General features: G+C 36.4%; 4 protein-coding genes across 6 annotated transcripts; 1 reads left to right on the top strand and 3 right to left on the bottom strand.

The window, feature by feature from the left end:
- Nucleotides 1-75: 75 nt before the first annotated feature.
- On the bottom strand, nt 76-2,007 carry LOC121049024 (probable LRR receptor-like serine/threonine-protein kinase RFK1). Its single transcript, XM_040505436.1, has 3 exons — nt 1,663-2,007; nt 699-764; nt 76-543 (listed from the first exon to the last, which is right to left on the bottom strand). The coding sequence occupies exons 1-3, from the start codon at nt 1,719-1,721 to the stop codon at nt 432-434; spliced, it is 237 nt and encodes a 78-aa protein (XP_040361370.1). The 5' UTR covers nt 1,722-2,007; the 3' UTR covers nt 76-431.
- Nucleotides 2,008-2,016: 9 nt separating this feature from the next.
- LOC112167600 (probable LRR receptor-like serine/threonine-protein kinase RFK1) lies at nt 2,017-3,911 on the bottom strand. 3 transcript variants are annotated; one of them, XR_005799149.1, is made up of 8 exons: nt 3,710-3,911; nt 3,176-3,350; nt 2,924-2,983; nt 2,820-2,845; nt 2,629-2,699; nt 2,447-2,518; nt 2,285-2,356; nt 2,017-2,207 (listed from the first exon to the last, which is right to left on the bottom strand). XR_005799149.1 is itself a non-coding variant. In XM_040505435.1 (7 exons), the coding sequence occupies exons 1-5, from the start codon at nt 3,472-3,474 to the stop codon at nt 2,510-2,512; spliced, it is 465 nt and encodes a 154-aa protein (XP_040361369.1). In that variant the 5' UTR covers nt 3,475-3,911; the 3' UTR covers nt 2,017-2,207; nt 2,285-2,356; nt 2,447-2,509. The 3 variants fall into 3 exon arrangements, 1 of the variants encoding a protein (XP_040361369.1); XR_005799148.1 differs by having other exon boundaries at nt 2,777-2,845; nt 3,176-3,911; XM_040505435.1 differs by having other exon boundaries at nt 3,176-3,911.
- Nucleotides 3,912-4,293: 382 nt separating this feature from the next.
- LOC112167599 (seipin-2) lies at nt 4,294-7,078 on the top strand. Its single transcript, XM_024304642.2, has 2 exons — nt 4,294-5,436; nt 6,285-7,078. The coding sequence occupies exons 1-2, from the start codon at nt 4,372-4,374 to the stop codon at nt 6,774-6,776; spliced, it is 1,557 nt and encodes a 518-aa protein (XP_024160410.1). The 5' UTR covers nt 4,294-4,371; the 3' UTR covers nt 6,777-7,078.
- Nucleotides 7,079-15,639: 8,561 nt separating this feature from the next.
- LOC112165627 (aquaporin NIP1-1) lies at nt 15,640-18,128 on the bottom strand. The gene is made up of 5 exons (XM_024302211.2): nt 17,790-18,128; nt 17,458-17,682; nt 16,619-16,816; nt 16,327-16,388; nt 15,640-16,121 (listed from the first exon to the last, which is right to left on the bottom strand). Exons 1-5 carry the CDS (start codon nt 17,907-17,909, stop codon nt 15,911-15,913), a joined length of 816 nt encoding a protein of 271 aa, XP_024157979.1. The 5' UTR covers nt 17,910-18,128; the 3' UTR covers nt 15,640-15,910.
- Nucleotides 18,129-19,868: the final 1,740 nt, after the last annotated feature.

The following is a 19,868-nucleotide window of genomic DNA, read 5'->3' as shown; positions in this document are numbered from 1 at the left end:
ACAAAAAATAAAAAACTAAAAACTAAAAAGGTCAAAAAAAAAAAGAGATGCAATTCATGTTTGACCCTAGCAAGTTTCTCTCTTCTATCACAGGACAAATAGCAAGTCCTCCGTATGCGATCAATTAAAATAGGAAGAATTGTCAATTGTGGGACTCACTACACCTGTACCGATTGAACTTCAAAAAAACTTGACTGACTTTGCTTTGTGTATATAATTGCATGACTGTTGTTCGTCAATCAAGCATGCTCTCCCAGACATTTTAGGCGCTAGTGTCGGAGATGCATACATAGACATTCTGTGTGTCTAGAAAATGTCAGAGAAGAAATGGCAAAGGCGTACCTACACAGGGGCTCTGGTGAGCTACAGTCCACCTCAAGTTTTGAAAAAACATAAATTTGTAGCTTAATTGCAGTTTAAAAGATTAAATTTTATATTTTAAAATTATAACCTACAGAAAATGTGAGATTGTATTCTGACTTTTGTTCTTGACAATCGCCTTTTTCAGGGCCTTGCGATGTGAAGTTGTTGTATGACACATCACTGCATAAAGAATAAAAAGAAAGTATCATGCTCACAACATAACCAAGGACTCTAAATATAGAAGGGTAGATGCAGCTACTGGTTGGCTGCAAAGATATAAAAAACAAAAGAACCAAATAAAGGTGAAAAGAAAACATTGCAGATAAAGATCATACACATTCTTTCCATCTTGCAAGAGTGAATCTGGCAGGTTTCCACTAAGCAGATTTCCTGTTAGAAGGCTGATCAAAGCAACGCCAAATATTAGTATGATACTTCAATCCAAATCAGGAAAAAAGTACTGACTTCACAATCTTAGGTTGCATCTCTCTGACATGTTTTGGCCCATACAGTAAAGTGTTGAGATGGAAAACTGTTCAAGATTAGTTTGTGGCCATTTGAGTGTGCATATGCTCGTGAAAGAATACTGAAAGCTGAAACCATATGACTAATTTATCCAGAAGTAAAAAATAAAGAATCAATACTGATAGTTTTCTGCTATAGAAACTGATAAGATATACAAAGCACGAAACTGATAAGATATAGAAACTGACTAATTATATGGTTGCACTGTTGGACACATTCCTCGTCCGGCATAAGAATGAGTATCTGTCACTATATCATTTTTCTTTTTTTGCTTCTGTCAAAATATAATTGAGCAGACGGCTCAATTCATCACTAGAGTGGGAAACTGTTGCAAATATAGTGTTTCATTGCAAACATACATTGATTACTTTCAAAGGCTGATAGACACATAATTGTTTGTGTCTGTTGGTGATAATGTTCAAACATCAAAAGTAGTTTATGCAACTTTCATTACTTGCAGCATTCCCAGATTCTTCATGGACCAGATATATGTGGGGATCTCTCCGAAAATGTTACAGTTTCTCAGAACCCTAGAATTAGTTAATAAATCCGCTTCAGAACAGCTCATATATGATGTTTGGAAATAGGAACACACACACACAATTTTGATCTCCAAGATCTAATGAGCAATCCCAAAAGAATTGTTTCCTTTTGAATAAAAGAGCTACTGGATTTTGATCTGAGAATCAATGAAAATGGACTTTTGTACTCTGCATAATTGTGTGTGTCTGTGACTGTCTGAGCAGTTATTTACTGAGGAAGCTGTCAACTTACAATCTTACTATTCCTGTCATGTTTATGAGCAAAGGAAATTCCTGATTAGGCCCATCCATGTCACTAATCCTCCTGTATAAAGATAAGCCATGATGTGCAGAACTTTTAATCAAATTTGCTGCCCTTCATAGCCATGCTATGCATACGTGAGTACTAAATTGACAGAGTTTGATGTGTAGGAGAAATAGGAGTTGGATGTAGGAACCAAACAAGGCTTTGCTTAACGATAGTCAAGACAAACGAAAGGTCATTAAAAAGAATGTGCAGAATGTGCAGCCAATAAAGTACTCACAGCTCGATTTAAATTGAACAAAAGAGAAATATTTGATGGAATGGGACCAGCTAGTCCACTTGAATGCATTTCCCTTCGAAAAGACAAGATTTCAATAAGCAAAGAATGATTTTCTGCTTATAAAATTTTCAAAATTCAAAGGTCAGTGTAAAACTTGTTTTACAAACGGATAGGATCTTACGATCTATTGAGTTGTTTCCAGTTCTGCCCCCAATCGGGGATTGTTCCATTGAGGTTGTTATCATTTAAACGTCTGCATTGTGCACCAGGTTTGTTAAATTTGACACAGGGATCAATACATAAGTTGCAAAAAGTATGTGTAAACCTTACATATCTGTCAAATTTGTTAGCCGAGCAAATGTCTTTGGCAGCTTTCCAGTCAGCGCAATAGGGGAAAGCACCCTGCACTCACAAAATGCAGGACATGGAACCAAACACTTTACAAACTCAACAATCCTTTCTATAAATTGAGAAAGAGAATTGGATGCTTACAAAGTCTGCAGATTGATCAGGTAACCAAGCTCAGCAGGAAGAATGCCAAAAAACTGGTTTGTTTCAAGGGACCTGTATACGAAAGAAATGAGAAAAGGATGGCGAAGATGACACTGGTCATTAAGAACAAGGATTATCTGAGTTCTAGAATATTGATATACAAACCGAATTTCAATACGTACAGGTACTTGAGAGTAGTTATATTTCCCAATCCTTTGGAATTTTCCCCGATAAGCGATTAACAAGAACAGATCTGCAGAAAGTTCACTAATAATTATACATCATCGGCACCTAAACTAAAATTTGATCATATAGATTAACAAGGCTCACATAGAAGTTAATTTCATTGAAATCCATTCCTTCCGTATCGTACCATTGAGATAGTTGTAAGCAAAATCACTACAAGTAAAGAAATATAGATGTAATCAATAAACATTCAAATCTTGAGAAATGTAAATCAAATACAATAGCTCTTACATTTCTCGGAGGTAAGGGAGCTTGACTAGTTCAGGTGTAAGCAAATGACGCTTGAGCACTCTACAAAACATTTAACAAAGAACTGAAGTATCAAGCACAGAGCTATTTCTACTGAAATTCAGAGGTAGTAGTAAGAGTAATAACCATCTACAATTAGAAGAAGAAACAAATACCAAAGATAGGTTTGGGTCATGGAAGACTTTTTCTTAAGCCAGAATGGAACAATCTATGTAAAAGATAGTTAAGACGTACAATCTGACGACATGACAAACTGTGTTGTTCTCGAAGTGGCATTCACATTCAGTTGTGCTCTCAGATTCCTCTGGCGGCTTCTCTGTTAGACCAACCATTTCAATCCGGCAAGCATCACCATTAAACTTCCAATATATTGCGCCAATCGTGGTAGCAATTTGTTGGAGAGCATCAACTAAAAGGTTTAGGTATTCAAGTAATACATGCATCAGATAACAAACCAGTATAGAATGAGATGAGCATATATTTACACAACAAATTGCAAGACAGTAAGAAGAGTAATCAAGCTCTATGCTCATGAGTCATAGACTTCTGATGTAAAAAGTCACAATCTTCAGTTTGGTTGCCAAGAAATACTAAAACCAAATAAGAGAAAACTACCATTTTTGGTTTATGAAATGCAAAAGATCAGACCAACTAACCCAAGCAACTCTGATGAGACCCAACGTTTGTTATTCTCTCGTTCATATTCTCATACAGCTTCTAGGCATTTCCAAATACCGGCCAATAATAGAAACATTGAACACTACTCACCTTCCTGTTGAGGCACCCTAGACTCAGCAAGTCCTATCAGCTTGAAGCAACTCAATGCAACGATGAAGCAAACAAAGAGTTTACAAGCCAACATGATCAAGAATTAGGAAATGGTGTTGGCAAACTAATGGGTTTATGCAAAAGCAGCTAATGCGCACCTACTACTCAGATATCCTGAATATTCAACATTTATAAACTGTCATCTTCAGCCCACCACTGTTGTAGTCTGCAGTTTCAGACCAAGCATCTTCACTGAAGGTGCAAAATACATAGTAGTGGGACTTGAGATATTCATAGCCTTACATAGCTACATCTAAATGTAAACAAGACCCCAAATTTGATACAGTTATACGACTAAATAGTTTTCGATTATTATCTACCTTTGAATCATGATACTAAATTTAATTTTAGATTTTATTTGTCAGCACATACAAACCCTAAGCTAAACTGTATAGAGTCATAGATATACATTTTCCTAAAAATATTCTTGAAAGGACACGTTGGCACCAAAAGTTTAAACCTTTCAGACGTGTCAACCCCACCTGGAACCTCCCAACCAAATCCAAACCAGAAGCAAAACGACGTCGTAGCTTTTACCTATTCAGATTAGCAATCTGGGTGTGTTCAGTTCACTCTTTCCTCTCATCCAATCCCAACTCCAAATGGAACAAGATACCCAACTCCCAATCCCAAGCAACCACCAAAACGTCGACGTTTTCTTCGACGCCCTCGACGATTTCCCTCCCTCCTCCGCCGACGACGACGACCAACCCGATCAATCCACGTCATCCTCCACCCTCGATGTCCCCGATTCCAAACCCTCTCCGACCTCCCACCTCCGTCTCCGGGCCTCCCGCCGAGAACTCTCCGGCGACGACTCCAAGACCTCCACTTTACAATCCTCCCAAACCGACCCAATCAACGACGCCAGGCTCAATTACCGATGCAGAAAGTTCAGACTTCGCCGGAATTTGAAGCCGCCGGAGTCGATTCAGGACCCGGTCGAACCGGTGCCAGCTCCGAGCGACCAGAAAGACGAGGGCTCGACTGTAACTACCGCCGCCGACGATGACCGAGGCGGTGACTCGGCCGACTCGGCCATGCAACTCGGTGACACTTCTTTTAACCCTCTTGTGTTCGTAGCTGGATTGATAATCAAAGCAATTGGGCTCCAAATTAATCTGATAATTAGCATTGTAACGTTCCCAGCTTGGATTTTGTATAATTCTTACATGCTTTTGGTTGACCCTTTACAAATTGTGGGTAGAGGGAGAGAGTTTTTGAGGGCAAAGTTGGTAAATTTATCGGCATTGGCTGCCGGAGCGGTTAGTCCTTTGGTTGGTGAGTGGGTGAAGGACAAGGACTCGGTTTGGAAGGTGGCATTGCGATTCGGGTGGGGTTTGGTTTGGGCGTTTTATGTAGGTTTTTTGTTGTGTGGTCTTTTGGTGTCGTCGCTTGTGTTTAGTGGGGTTTTTATGAGGTACATTGTGGTTGAGCCGCTGCAGATGAAGGAAATGTTGAACTTTGATTACACAAAGCATAGTCCAGTGGCCTATGTGCCGGTGGTGTTGTGTGCAGGGGTCGGTTGTGGTGTGGATTGTAAAGAGAAGGTTCGGGATGGGGGGATTTTCGGGTATAGGGTTATACCTCCTGGTCACAAATTGGCGGCTAGTGTTAAGTTTGTGTTGCCTGAATCGGAGTACAACAGGAATCTTGGGATCTTTCAGGTACTTTCGATTTTCTATTTGTTTGTTTCAGAGTTTTATCCTTAATCTTGTTGTGTGATTGATGCATAATGAAATCCATTGTTTTCTAGTTTGCTGTTTTGTGATAGAATTCGTTTATTCTCAAATTATTGCACCTATGAAACTAGAACCGGTTGAAGTGATCAATAGTAACGGTTGAGTTTACTTCAAGTGATGGACTTCATTTACTTCAAGTGGCATTATGCACACACCTAAGGTGTATCACAGTTGTCAGTCAATGTTATGTAGGCACCCTCAGAGTAGTAATTAGTATGGATTCTTCAAAAGAATATGGTGATGCTGCCTCTGGTTTGGAGATATGGTCCCCAGTTACCATCATCATGAAAAACCTTTTGCTGCAACAGCGGGTGGTTAGGTTGTTGATAGGTTGAAGCAGTGGGAAGAAAGGATCTAATAAGATTTTTTTCCAAATCAGTGAAGATTGTTTTTTTTTTTTCTCCGGACTAAATCAGCAAGAGGTTGTAAATATGCCAACTGCTTCTTCTCACATTTTCAACTGGATGGTGTGACCTCAAGCCACTAGTTAAAGGAAAAACAAATAATGTGGTATTGGAAACTAGTTCATTCTACATTTGTACCATGTGAATTGCAAACCAAAAAACTCAAGTTCTAGGAATCTGAAAGAGAGGGAGGAGAGAAATGCTATTTGCTTTGTTTGTGTATGGTTTTAATCTCTCACTTTTTGTGGTCCTTCTTGTTTTTCTGTATCTGTGGGATGTATGCTAGTTACAATTTTTTCATCATGGTCCTTGCTGTTTTTGTTTCCATTGGATGATTTTTATTTGACTAATTTCATTTTGTTTATGTAGGTCAGGGTACAGTTCCTGTCTGCTGAAGGCAAAACCCTTGCCAGTTTGAGCCATCCATGCATGTTATATTTTAAAAGTGAGCCAATCCGCCTTCTATTGACATTCATAAAGATGGCTCCACTTATATCTGGCTACATTTCAGAGTCCCAAACTCTGAATCTGAAGTTCCGAGGGTTTGTGGAAGGTGATAGTCCTACTGCCTGCTTGAAAGTGACAATCGAACAACGTGCAGAATACAATCCTGGCGCTGGTATTCCCGAAATATACGATGCATCCATGACCCTTGAATCGGAACTTCCCCTGTTTAAAAGGATTATATGGAACTGGAGGAGAACTTTATTTGTTTGGATGAGTATGATGATGTTTATGATGGAGATGCTCTTTACTCTTGTCTGTTGTAGACCTCTAGTTATTCCGAGAGCAAGGCCAAGGGCTGCTTCTGCCAGCACCAGTCCCACTCAAACTCAAAGCAGCCCGCCAGTACGAAACTAGCTGTAAGATGCTGGTATTTATTGAAGTAGGGTAGTCTTGATAGATGTTCTCGCTGTTTAGCCTATTAATTAGTCTGTAGCTTCAAATTTTCCATCCATTTTTTTAATTCTTTGAACAGCAGTGTAAATAAGGCCGAATGTGTTTTGGAATTTAGTTTCCGTATAAATGCAGGGAAGTGCATATGCATTTTGTTAATACATCTGTATTCTATATTCATAGATGTAGCCATTATATTTTTAGTTTTGTAAATTATGTATACTTAAAAGAATACTGAGCAAAGTAATGTTAATCGATTATGATCATCTGTGAATTGCTAAGCATACTTTAATAATCTTGGACATTTGCTGAAAGGCAAAATGCCAAGGGAATCATATTAACATTTGGAATCCGATCAGCGAAAATTATTCTACGCACCGACGGTGCAAGTGATCTGACAGTAAATATGTAATCTCAGCCATTCATTTGATCCAACCGTTCATCTGACACTAGCATTCCCACTAACGCCGTTACGAATTGAAACTCCAAAAAAAAACTGGTCAACATGGTAGAAAGTAGAAACAGAGATCTGGAATTAAACTAGGGTGAAATCTGGAAGTAGGAAACCGAAGAAGTCATGGCTCAGCCATAGCCTCCGCCGATATACCGGCGGATTCTACTCTTCAGCCAAAGCCAAAGCCGCCGCCAGACCCGTCTTCTTTAGCGCGCGGAAGCTCGGACTCGTGGCCACTGTTTTCCTCCTCTGCGTCATCGTTTTGGTTTCCTCCAGGTTCAGCTTTCCCATGATTCTAGAATAATTGGTTTTATGGAGGTGAATCGGTAATTGGGTCTGGTATTGAAGCAGAGGTTAATCAGATCTGGTCTGGCGTACTGGCTGAGATGGTCTGGCGTCCGGTTTTCCATTTAGTTTTAAGTGTATTCATATAATAATCAAAATCAATCGGAGCGTAACCAGCAGCCATGCCTACCGTTGCTTTAGTGGCCAGCTTCACATGGGTTCGAACCATCTTGAGGTTCTTTTTTTTTTTTAATTAAAAAAAATATATATATATTTTCTAATCTTTGCAAATTACTTATTTTTTTATTCTTCTTTCTTTATCGAGCATTAATAAACTACTACTTCAATAAAACTTTAGTTGCTTATCTATACTATTTATATATATATATATATATATATATTTTTTGAATAGGAATATATTTAACTAATAAAGATAAAAGAATTTGTCAGTCAAATCACAATTATTTTAGATAATACCCTTTATATATTAAAATATTATGAAAATCAAACTAATTAGAAAGAGTACGGAAGTAAACCACAATTCAACGGCTGATTTATTATATCATTGCGTCCAAAAGTCGGTTTTCCTAGTTCATTAAGAGTTGATAAGGACTCCTTTTGAAGAATCTAATTGAAAATTATATGGTTTTAAATGTAACTTCGGTTGACCAAGTGGATCGAAGTTAAACCGAAGACGAAATTCATAGTAATGTAACTACGGGGATGAAATATTCAAATCATCTCATCCAACGGTTGGTTTCGCCAATTTCATTAATCTAGATGGGGTTGCCCTTTGAGGAATCTAATATATAAACATAGTGTTATAAAGTTAACAATGATCAAGTTGATCGAAGTCAAAACTAAGACGAAATTGACCAAATTTTTTACAACAACCACAAAACATTCCAATCTTCTCATCCAACGGTTGGTTTGGTCAGATTCATTTTTCTATGCATCGTCACTTTTAGAAGGTCAAATTCACTTTATATGCAATATATAAATTAAACAACACTAGTAGATACATAAGTATTTCTTGTGATTCGCCAACTCGAAATTGAAAATTTTTGTTTTCAACCCTTAACAGGTATCCACCATGTTATATACGCCACATGGAAAAACTGGCATCGTTCGTGGTCGATATGACATCAGTTTACCAAATGGTTATAAAGGTTACTTTGGTTGACCAAGTGGATCGAAGTTGAAACTATAGCTAAATTTTTTACAGAAAGCATAGAATATTCCAATCATCTCATCATATGGTTGATTTCCCGAGTTTCATATCCCGTGAAGGTGTTGTCATTTGAAGAATCTAATAAATAAATGAGAAAATATCACCAATGGTCACTGAGTTATGACTTATTCGACACTTAACTCACTGTATTTTCAACAATATCACATAACTCACTCAGTTTTATATCCGTCTTTCACTTAACTCACTGCCGTTAATTCTACCGTTAGAAGCCGTTAAAATTGAGGGTATATTTGTCAAAACAGTTAAAAATCATTTTTAACTTAAAAAAAAACTACATTTATTAGACTTTTTTTTTATTTTTTTTAAATTTTGGAAATTTCTAATAAAAAATTATTTTTTTAACTTAAATATAATTTGAAAAAAAAATTGTCTTTTAACAAAAAAAAAAAGTTAGAAATGCATTTTTTTAGTGTTTAGACAAATATACCCTCAATTTACATTTATTAGACATTTTTCAATTTTTTCAATTTATGAGATTTCTAATAAAAAATAAATTTTTTAACTTCAATATAATTTGAAAAAAAAATTATATATATATTTTTTAAAGTTAGAAATGCATTTTTTTAGTGTTTAGACAAATATACCCTCAATTTTAATAGTTTTTAAAGACAGAATTAACGACAATGAGTTAAGTGAAAGACGGATGTAAAACTGAGTGAGTTAAGTGATATTGTTGAAAATACAGTGAGTTAAGTGTCGAATAAGTCATAACTCAGTGACCATTGGTGATGTTTTCCCTAAATAAATATAGGATTATAAATAAAACATAGGTTGACTAAATAGATCGAAGTCGACTTGTAAACGAATCTTGCTAAAATTTTTACAATAACTATAAAATATTCCAGTTGTCATATCCATCGGTTAACTTTCCAAATTTCATATGTGTTGATAGGGTTGACCTTTGAGGCATACATGTATATTCAGTTGATTACGTGGATCAAGATCGAAAAGATGACGACAACGGTTAAGAATTTTACCATGTGCTTGTGACATCCCGATGATCATATCCAATGGTTGATTTGACCATTTTCTTTTTCTTAATCAATTGATTTTGACATGTATTTATTTCTATACAACTAATAAAAAGGTTAGATAATTTTAGTAGATACATTAATAATTTCGTGCAATTAATGAAAAATGATAGATTCTATCTCGTCCAAATATATTTGTCATAGCAATATGCATAACGTGAGAAAAATTGGTCTTGTACATCTTCATTCCAGCATCAATTAAGGCGGTTGGTTCTTAATTTTATCTTTATCAAAATATCTTGTTACTAAAACAACTTTAAAAAGTTCAATATTTGAGCTGTTTTGACCGTACACAGTACACTACTATGAGTATTGCAGAAATCTAATTGTTCTTTTGAAATTTGTCATTGTATGTATATTTATCGCACTACAAGAAATTTAAAACAAATTTTAATGTTTTTTTTTTTGAAAAGAACAAATTTTAATGTATTAAATGAAAATATTGTTTTGAGAAAAAAAATTATATATATATATTTCTTATTTTACGGCGAATTTTAGCAGTATGTTGTAAATATTTCATTCCATCACCGACAGCTCTCATCCTCTTCGTTCTGAGGCCGCGAAAAATTGAATTAAAATTTTAAAACTCAAAAATCCCGCCACGAATTTTGTTCTCCCGCTCCCTAAATTTGAGTAAATAAAAAACAAAGTGACGGAGAGAAGAAAAGGAGAGTCGGTCTTAGAGGTCGCCCCCAGCCCTGTCACTATTGGACGCATCCAATTTCTGGCTCTCTCTCTCTCTCTCTCTCTCTCTCTCTATCTATATATGTATGTATGTATATATATATATATACAGTCCGGCTACACTAAGGACGTCCTTAGTTTTTCTTAGGTACGGATTTCCGGTTTTCACCCACTTTCCGATCACATTTTCACATCTTAACCGTTCAGTTTTTAGGTCCTAATGTATAGATCACTTCTGCAAAATTTCAGCCAAATTGGTGATCATTAAGGCATCCAAAACTGCAAATTACAACAATGTAAACGAACGGTTCCGGTTCGACAGATTCGGTTCGTTCGTGTAAATTGCAGTTTTGGACGTCTTAACGATCACCAAATTGGCTGAAATTTTGCAGAGGTGATCCATACATTAGGACCTAAAAACTGAACGGTTAAGATGTAAAAATGTGATCGGAAAGTGGGTGAAAACAGTAAATCCGTTCCATAAGAAAAACTAAGGACATCCTTACCTGAGAAAAATCCTATATATATATATAGTGTTTCCCAATCTCTTCTCCATTAGGTTTAAAATTATAAAATTCTAGTCCTATTTCGTCTCTTTAACTCTTCGATTTTGTTTTTTGATTCTAGATCCTTGAGATTCAAGCAGAGCACTGATGTCTGGAAGTGGAAATGGAGGCAAGGGTTTGGGTAAGGAAGGAGCAACTAGACATCACGGGAATGATTGAGACTAAAGTGGTCAGCTAGTGACTTCGACCAAGGAAGTGCATATTACGTGTAAAGATGCGGCTGTTTCCGGTTTATCAGATGGAGACCAAAGAGGCTATTTCCGTTTACTAGAGGGAGTCATGAAAGGTACTGACTTGTGAGAATAGTCTAGATTGTGATGTAGGGTATTAATTATTTAGATCCGGTTTGTATTGTAAAGGTTTCTTTAAATCTCTCATCCCAAAGGATAAGTACAACTGTACAAGTAGGAATTCAGTAGTTTTTTGTTTTTATAATTGCCATACGGCTTCAAGTTAAGCAGAGAGCACATTTTTCTGTTTCGTTCAAGTTACCCAAAACATTATGCATGGCATACATGCTCTACTTTCCATCTCTGAGGAAAAATTTCCATACTGTTATGGCATACTTGGTTCAAGTTAGATTACGCGGAAAGCAAAATGATTGACACTCTACTTTCCATCTCTGAGGAAAAATTTCCATACTGTTATGGCATACTTGGTTTAAGTTAGATTACGCGGAAAGCTAGGAAAAATTTCCATACTGTTATGGCATACTTGGTTTAAGTTAGATTACGCGGAAAGCAAAATGATTGACACTCTTCACATAGTCATGGAAGGTATTTTCGGTTACCAGAGAGTCATGAAAGGTACTGCCAGATAGGGACTTAAGTATTCAGATCCTGTTGTTTAAAATCGAAAAGGTTACTGTAAATATCTTCTCATCCCAAGTTGATGGATCAAATAGGCATACTTTTTTCACATTAGATCACGTGGAAAAGCAAAATGAACGGCCAAAAAAAAAAAACTGGAGTTTACAATCAATGACTAGAACTTCAATTTCACACAGAATACAACATCAGAATCCCATTTTCTGTAACTCCCCTTGAAAGCCAAAATACTCAGAATTGCAACTTCCACAATTAAAACACATTGGATCATGATTGGCTGGTTACATATCTTAAACCCTTAGCATGAGTTCACTATTATATTATACAACTGACGTCGCATCTATTTTTGAAAGGAATAAGATTGCTGGGATCTTCCAGCAATCAAGATACATATGCAAACTGCCACCTTTTAATCTCCAGCAATCTTCTCCTTTCCCTGCACAAGTCCTCTGCATATTTATCAACCTGGAATATCCGAATATGTAACCATTTGAAAAACCAATGAGCAACGAAAATGCTTGCACTATATTACTTGAAGAGCAGTCAGCTTCTAATCTGTTTCTCACCTCTATCTCCAATCTTTTTAAGTTGTCCTTCAGGTAGCATGAATACATTGTTTAAACTTTATCCATTGCCTGTAAAGAGACTAACAATCTATTCAAACAAAGATTAGAACATAAGGATGGTACTAACATCAGTAACATGTCAGGAAAAAGGTTTATTAAAAGCTCAATACTAGATGAGTAAAATTACAGTTCTTCATGAGACTGCCACAAATAGAGACCAAGAAACTGGAGATTTAACATATTGCCTAATAGTATTAGATATTGGGATGCATTGCAATCACCATATATTAGGACATAAATACGCATAAGAATAGGATTGATACATGTTCATATTTAAAGAAACATTTAAGTATATCAAAAACAAAATGTGATTAAAGATTTATCAAGCTCCAAATTACATAACTTAAAAACAAGATCACATGCTAATGGAGAACAAAACGAAAACCAGCAAAAGAACTGAGCACAGTTACAATACTTTTGGATCAAACGGATTAGTTGAGAAGGTAAATCCATGACTGAAACAACTGCTATCTGCTTCATGGGCAACTTCAAACACTTGTTTTCACAATAATTTTCAAGGTTGTTATCAGTTTAATAGAAGGGTAAAGTCGACATTTTAATATTTTGGGTATAAATTTTTTTTTTTTTTTTTCTGGGTTGTTGTGGAACAGACAGGAGAAGACACGAAAGGTCTATTTTTTTCTTAGAAGGAAACACGAAAGGTCTCATACCACCGATTCTCCCTCAAACTTGGTTGGGGTGTTGCAGCACCGAGTTCTCTCTCAAACACGAAACTAGGCTGTTATCTGCACCCTATTGTTTCGCACATGTTTCGATTCCATTACCACCGATAAGATTGCAATCCACCCCTTATTTGACACCATCATCTGCATGCATATATATTATCTCATTATATTTATGGGGCAATGAACAACTCCCTAATAGCTACTAGAGACCAGAAAAACCAAAACGCAGAAGGAAAACCCAAAAAGAAAAAGAAAATGTAGAGTTCTTGGATACCAGGAGTGAAAACAAAAACGCAAACAAACCCACATTCCATTTTCTCCACCTTAAATTCTCAACAAAGCAAAACACCCATTTACAGAGAAAGGCCCTTCCTTTTCAAAGCAACCAAACACCCCATAACAAAATGCAAACAAGTTATAACCAAAATTCTCACAAAATTGAATGTGGGTTTGAGAGAATGAGCATGTACCTCATTTACCTCTTTTCTTTGCTCGTGGGCGTTTAGTTCCTCAACATTTGCCAAAAAGGCGCCAAAGTGCTCACAAGACAGATGGTCCTGGCAATAAGCGCACAAGATCAGTAAGTCAGCAAAATTAAATAATCCACTTGGTCATACAACAAATGACGTCTGATGGCAATAAGTGGAAGAAAAATTACAAACAGATACTGAACTCTCTTATTTGACTTTCCAGGTAACTAACTAATCCGTAATTTGAAAGAACCAGAATATGTGTTCTCCTGTAGCTAGCAACTGGCAGGAACAAATACCAGCAAAAAGTGAATAAGGAGATGAGCAAACTGGAATATTCAGAATTTGCCAATGGCCCCTAATCCACTAACCAAGAGTGAAACCTTCATGCTAAGTAGCACACTTGCTCACTTAGAAAGTCGGAAAATATAGAAAGTCAGAAACAAAGCCTGCAACTTTGAGTTCAAACCGGATCAAAGCACACAGTGCACTGAACACCACCATTTTCAATGTTTGGAAATTCTACAAGATTTTCTCCCCCACGAAAAAGATCATCCACTGGATTTTCCAAAAAATCAGTAATTGTTTTAATAAACATTAACAACAAGCAATTGCATTAACGAAGCATCAACTGATTCAATTCCAAACAATCAGCAGCTGCAGCAACCCAAAAATGGATTTCATATACCCAATCAATAAGAAACAATAATTTCAGATTGGGTTAATCCAAACAATAGACCCATTCAAAGAAGGAAGTCGTGTGTCAAATTTGATTCACCTATCAATAAATCACCTGGATAAAATCAAATCGAATAAAATATAAACCCAAAACCAAACGACTTACAGGGGAATTTGAGCTCCGTGGGCTGAATGCTAAGAAGAACTCCGGATTCGGTATTGAATCCAAAACCCTCATATTCAATTTGAGTGGAACCAATTGTGATTTGTGAAGAGGACCCGCCGAAAAAAGGAAACGCAGCAGAGTCGCTCTGGGTTTTGAGAGAAAGTGAGGAAGACGGTCAAGATGCCCAGCGCCGCCCAGACCACGTAGGTACTGCTTGTGGTAAATTTGGCTTCTACTGCACTACGATTTTTTTGGTCTGCGTTTTACTATTGTTCGCTAACCAACGACCAGCTAACGTTGGTATTCAACTGTTAGCACACGTGACTTGCACACTGCTGGTGCAAGTGACCCGAGAATCCTCTCCGTGGAATCAGATATATGGACTCTTTTTCATTTTATTCTGACTTTTAGGTATTTAATCTCCGGGACGACTGCGCAATTCAAGGTTGAAGATAGAATTGAATTCATGAGAGGCTCATTAATTGAAAGGCACGTCTTGTTGGAATATTATGACTTGCATGCGAGTCCTACAATGATCTCATTCCAGAATTTTTCATCTCTCTCATAACTGTATGCAAATGTGTATATCTATCGTCATGCTACGTATGTCTTTGGATTCTCTCATCAGGTGATGTACTCCGTGTCATATGTTGAGTCAGGAATCACAAGAGGTAAATACATAATTGTATACAACATGGTGATGGAAAGAATTTATATAAAGACTTATCATTCTCAAATTTTTATCTCTCTTCTAGCCATGAATCTCAAGCCAACAGCTACATAAAAAAGTGTGTACAATTCCGTGATAGGCAGGAAGTTAACGATAAGGGTTTCCATTAACCATTGCGTGAGAATCCACTTTCCCGTGCCATATATGAACAGGTCTCATGTGATCCGCACCAGATTTTCAGAATCTTCAATCTCATCCTTATCTGCCAAGGCATTTTCCTTGAATCATTTCTCTTCCCATTCCATTCCCCACGTGTTTCCAGTACGTCTCTAAATATTTTGATTCGACTAATTCATTATGACTCATATGATAAGAAACATTAAAACATACTTTCCATTCCATTGATTCCAACAAGAAAACACACTAGTTGACAAAAAAAAAAAAAACAAGAAAACACACTTTGATTTCCCAAACTATGTGGATAAGAATAAAATTACAAATATGGTAACATTCAAACATGGGAATTCAACTTTCCCTTTTCTAGCCTAATTACCACACTTTTGGAGAAGAGAAACAAAAGTGTGCATAAAGGTCTCTAGTGAGTCTAGTCTTTACCTCTCTTCTCTCTTAACATACGGAAACTAGCTACATAGATAGGAAATGACTTGTATATAACAAATCCCTCTTCTTCTATCTTCCTCAATTAGGTGCGGCCTGAGCCTTTCAAGAAAGATCCAGTCTTGGTGAGCTCTCGCAGTGGCTTATCCGTAAATCGGATAACATTGTAGACCAGGGCACCACATACAGCTCCAAGAGTTGGTGCCACTAAGTAAATCCACAGGTTTTTGTAATGGCCTGAGACAATTACAGGCCCTAAGCTTCTTGCTGGGTTCATTGATGCTCCTGTAATTGGACTGCAGAATATGCCCAAATCACATCAGAAACTAATAGAATGAATACAGATTAAAAAACAAAGAAAGAACAAAAAACAAAGAAGACAAAGTTCTTAGTCTGACCTATGGAAAACTTCCAAAAGGGATAATAAATATCTGCTTAGTACTAATAAATTACCAATGGATAGGAATGATTATATTATGAAGACATTAATAAGAATCATACCCTGCAAACATCACGTTCAGAAGAACCGTGGAGCCAATGGCAATCCCCGCCAGCTCTCCAATCTGCATTAAAAGCAAACAGTTTGGAATATTATTATTGATACTTTAATATAATAAAGTATCAGGATGCAGACATTTTGGAAATCATTGCCCAAATCAAGTAATATGATAATATACTAACCTAATCGGTTAAGCAAGTTTACTCACCAACCGTATTAGGCAAACCATATTAGGTTGTTCTTAATTGAAAAATCAGACCCAGTGTTGAGATTAAGAGGTAGAATAGTACTAACCGCTCTGTTATCAGTGGCCACACCAGAAACAACAAACATGAGGTAAAATGTGATGATGAACTCAATCACGAAAGACTGCAATAGAGTTCCACTGGGACTTGTTCCTGCAAAGTGGTCTTTATGGTGGGTAAATAAGAGCCTTAGGGTACCACTTGCGAGCGTTGATCCAAGGACTTGAGCAATAATATAAGGGGGTACCTATAGAGAGAAAGCAAAACAAACAAAAAAACACATGGAATTAGAAAGACAGGTAGTTCATTCAAAAAAGAAGAAGAAAGAAAGACAGGTGACCATCAAATTGAAGTTGATTTACAAGGGGAAATTATTACACCCTAATAATTCCCCATTTACAAGACAGAGTGGTCTAAGCACAGCATTTCTCGATTACAAGGGCCTATTTGCTATTGTCGAAGTGCTTTCAAAAGCACTTCAATTCACAGCGCCTCTAAGCCCTCTGTTCAGAAATTTTCTGTCAAAGGCTGTAAGTAAAAGCATTTTGTTATTCTTGAAATGATTTTGGGCAATTTCAGAAGCAATGTTAAACGAGCTTTGACAATACAACATAATTTAATCCCTAAATCATATATCCTTTTTTTCCCTTTTTTAAGAAGGACGCGGATTTTAAGTTTGAATGATGACGAACTGCTTGTCTAAGCCAAAACTAGTCAACAATGCCTTCTCGAAAACTAGTCATTCTTAGTTTCTTACATTAATTGTCTTCAAGAAGTAACACATTTTTTTAAGATCACACATTGATCTCAGAGTGTATTAGGATAGTTAACCATTTCCCAAGGAAAAAATTTATGAAATAAAATCATGGGTTGGTTTGATTAGCTCACCTGTTTCCATGGAAACCTCTTAGTAGTAGCAAAAGCAATTGTGACAGCAGGGTTGAAATGGGCACCGGAGATGTGACCCACAGAGTAAATCATGACCATCACAACTAGTCCCCAAACAATTGCAACCCCCGGAAACGACACCGTCTTGTCAGTGTCAATATTCACCACCACAGCCCCACAACCAGCAAATATCAAGAAATATGTCCCCAACACCTCAGCAATGACCTGAAAATATAAAGACCTCAACTTCAAAATTTTGATGAAATGGTTTGAAACTGAAAGAGGACATTTCTATTGTACTTGGAACTAAAAAGTAACAAGATTTATGTCACCTTCTGCATAAAGGGTATCCAGAGAAAGCTACTGCTTGATTCTTGGTTTGTTTTGGAGGAAGGTCTGCCCTCTTCAACATTGAGGACATGGTTTCCGTTACTTGCATGATTCTCAGCCATGGCTTCAGAGTACTAAAACAGCTGAAGAGAGAAAGAGAGAGAACAAAGCGACTCAGAAGGAGAGAATTGCTTGTGCTTGTTTTTCTCAAATTCTGAAGTGAGAAAAAACTCAGGAGGACAACTCCAATTTATGGAGTGCAAATCGGTCCAAGTACAGTGGAGAGAGAGAGGAGGGAAAGAGATGTTGACCTGTTGGACAGGGATGGGCTTTTGTGCTCTTGTTGGTCTTTTCTTTGTTTTATCAAAAGGGCTTATGATTCATATGAAGGTTTCCATAGGAGATATCGTTGAAAATTGTGGCATGCATGGCTTGTGAAACAGCAAAAAGACATTCAAGGCTGCTTCAACTACCCACCGTAATTACAGAGAAGACATTGATGGCTTTCCATATCCTCTAACCGCTATTAATTACGGCTACCAGGTTAGGCAGGCCCGTAACCATGCAAGAATGGTTCAAAGAATGGTTACTGGTTTGAATGGGCAAACATAGAAAACATAGAAAATGTCATCAATTTGAAAATTAACCCAACCAATTTAAAAATCGTGTCAAAAATACAAACTCAAATCCAACCTACTTATTAAACGGGTGATCCGTAATGATCCATCTAACTTGTTTAATAAATATATCGTTTCGGATTGAATTGGATGATCCATTTAAACTAAATAACTTGACCCATTTAAAACATTTAATTGAAAAAGATGCATGAAATCTTTGAAATAACAGAACATAACTTCACTACTTGACCAAATTAGGACATTAAACCCCTATATATGTATAAAATAAAAAATAAAAATAAAAACTTATTTTTGATAGGTTTTGTATGCATGTGAATTTCATAAAACCTAACTAGATCCTTTTAATAAATGGGTTACACAAGTTCATTTCATATTAACACGTTGACATGCAAATGATCCGTTTTTTAATTGTGCAAGTTTTGAGTCGTATCAGAATTGACAATCCTAAAATAAGGTGCTAAATCCACATAATTATAAAATAGGTCAACATGCGGTCCAGAGATAACCTGTAAACCTGCTAACTCACAAGTGGCCCTCATAACCCTTTTATTCCATTAAATGAGTAAACTCGAGTAAACCTACATACACAACATATTAAAATTTAATAAATTTCAAGTGCTTACATTGGCATATCAATTTCACAGAAAATAAAAATAAAAAAAAATGGCAGATCGTCACTTTTTTCATTAGTGTAAGTCTTATATATGAAATTTATAGTGATAATTTTTCTGAACTTGTATTCATGTAACCTAAGATAAATTAAATTGGTTAGTCCAACTCTTTTATACAAGCAAAATAGGTCAACTCGATTCTACTTTTGAAGAGTTGTTTACCAGACGAAGTGACCATGTTAGGTCATATATATAACCCGTTTGAAAATCGGTTGTGTTTGGGTATAAATTTCTAAGGCGCATTTAGTATATAGATCAAGTTTGAATTTTCATTATATGAACCCGACATGAAACGACACATTTGTTTCTTTTCCTTTTTAGTGTAATAATATCTTTGTGTGACTTCTGTGCTCTTCACCACATTAATTGGATGTTGGCAAAATGTATTCGATCGGTCTTTCATTTCCATCTCCTCAATTAGCACCCTGCATCTAAGGTCAGACACCCAAACTCTTTTGTTTTAAGGAAAGAACAATATTTGATAAGGGTTAACATTTAGTTAGCATTTAGTGAAGCGGGGGCGAATTGTAATTTGCTAATTTCACACGAATCCCTTTGTAATGCAAAGATTGTAACTATAAGGCTATCACACTGTTTTTCATCATTTGTGAAAAAAATTATCAAAAATGATCTCTAAATATATTTTATGAACAAAGATGTATTTTATTCAGACTTTTAAACAAGGTGACGAATTTCACAATAACGTTAGCAAACATTTCATAATATTTTTCCATAATTTACACTATTAAGAGGTAACGTGTTCTTTTAAAGA

This window comes from Rosa chinensis, chromosome 5 (assembly GCF_002994745.2).
Source record: "Rosa chinensis cultivar Old Blush chromosome 5, RchiOBHm-V2, whole genome shotgun sequence".
Taxonomy (NCBI): domain Eukaryota; kingdom Viridiplantae; phylum Streptophyta; class Magnoliopsida; order Rosales; family Rosaceae; genus Rosa; species Rosa chinensis.
The sequence above is the reverse complement of the archived record's forward strand: the minus strand, read 5'-3'. Positions and strand labels throughout refer to the sequence as shown.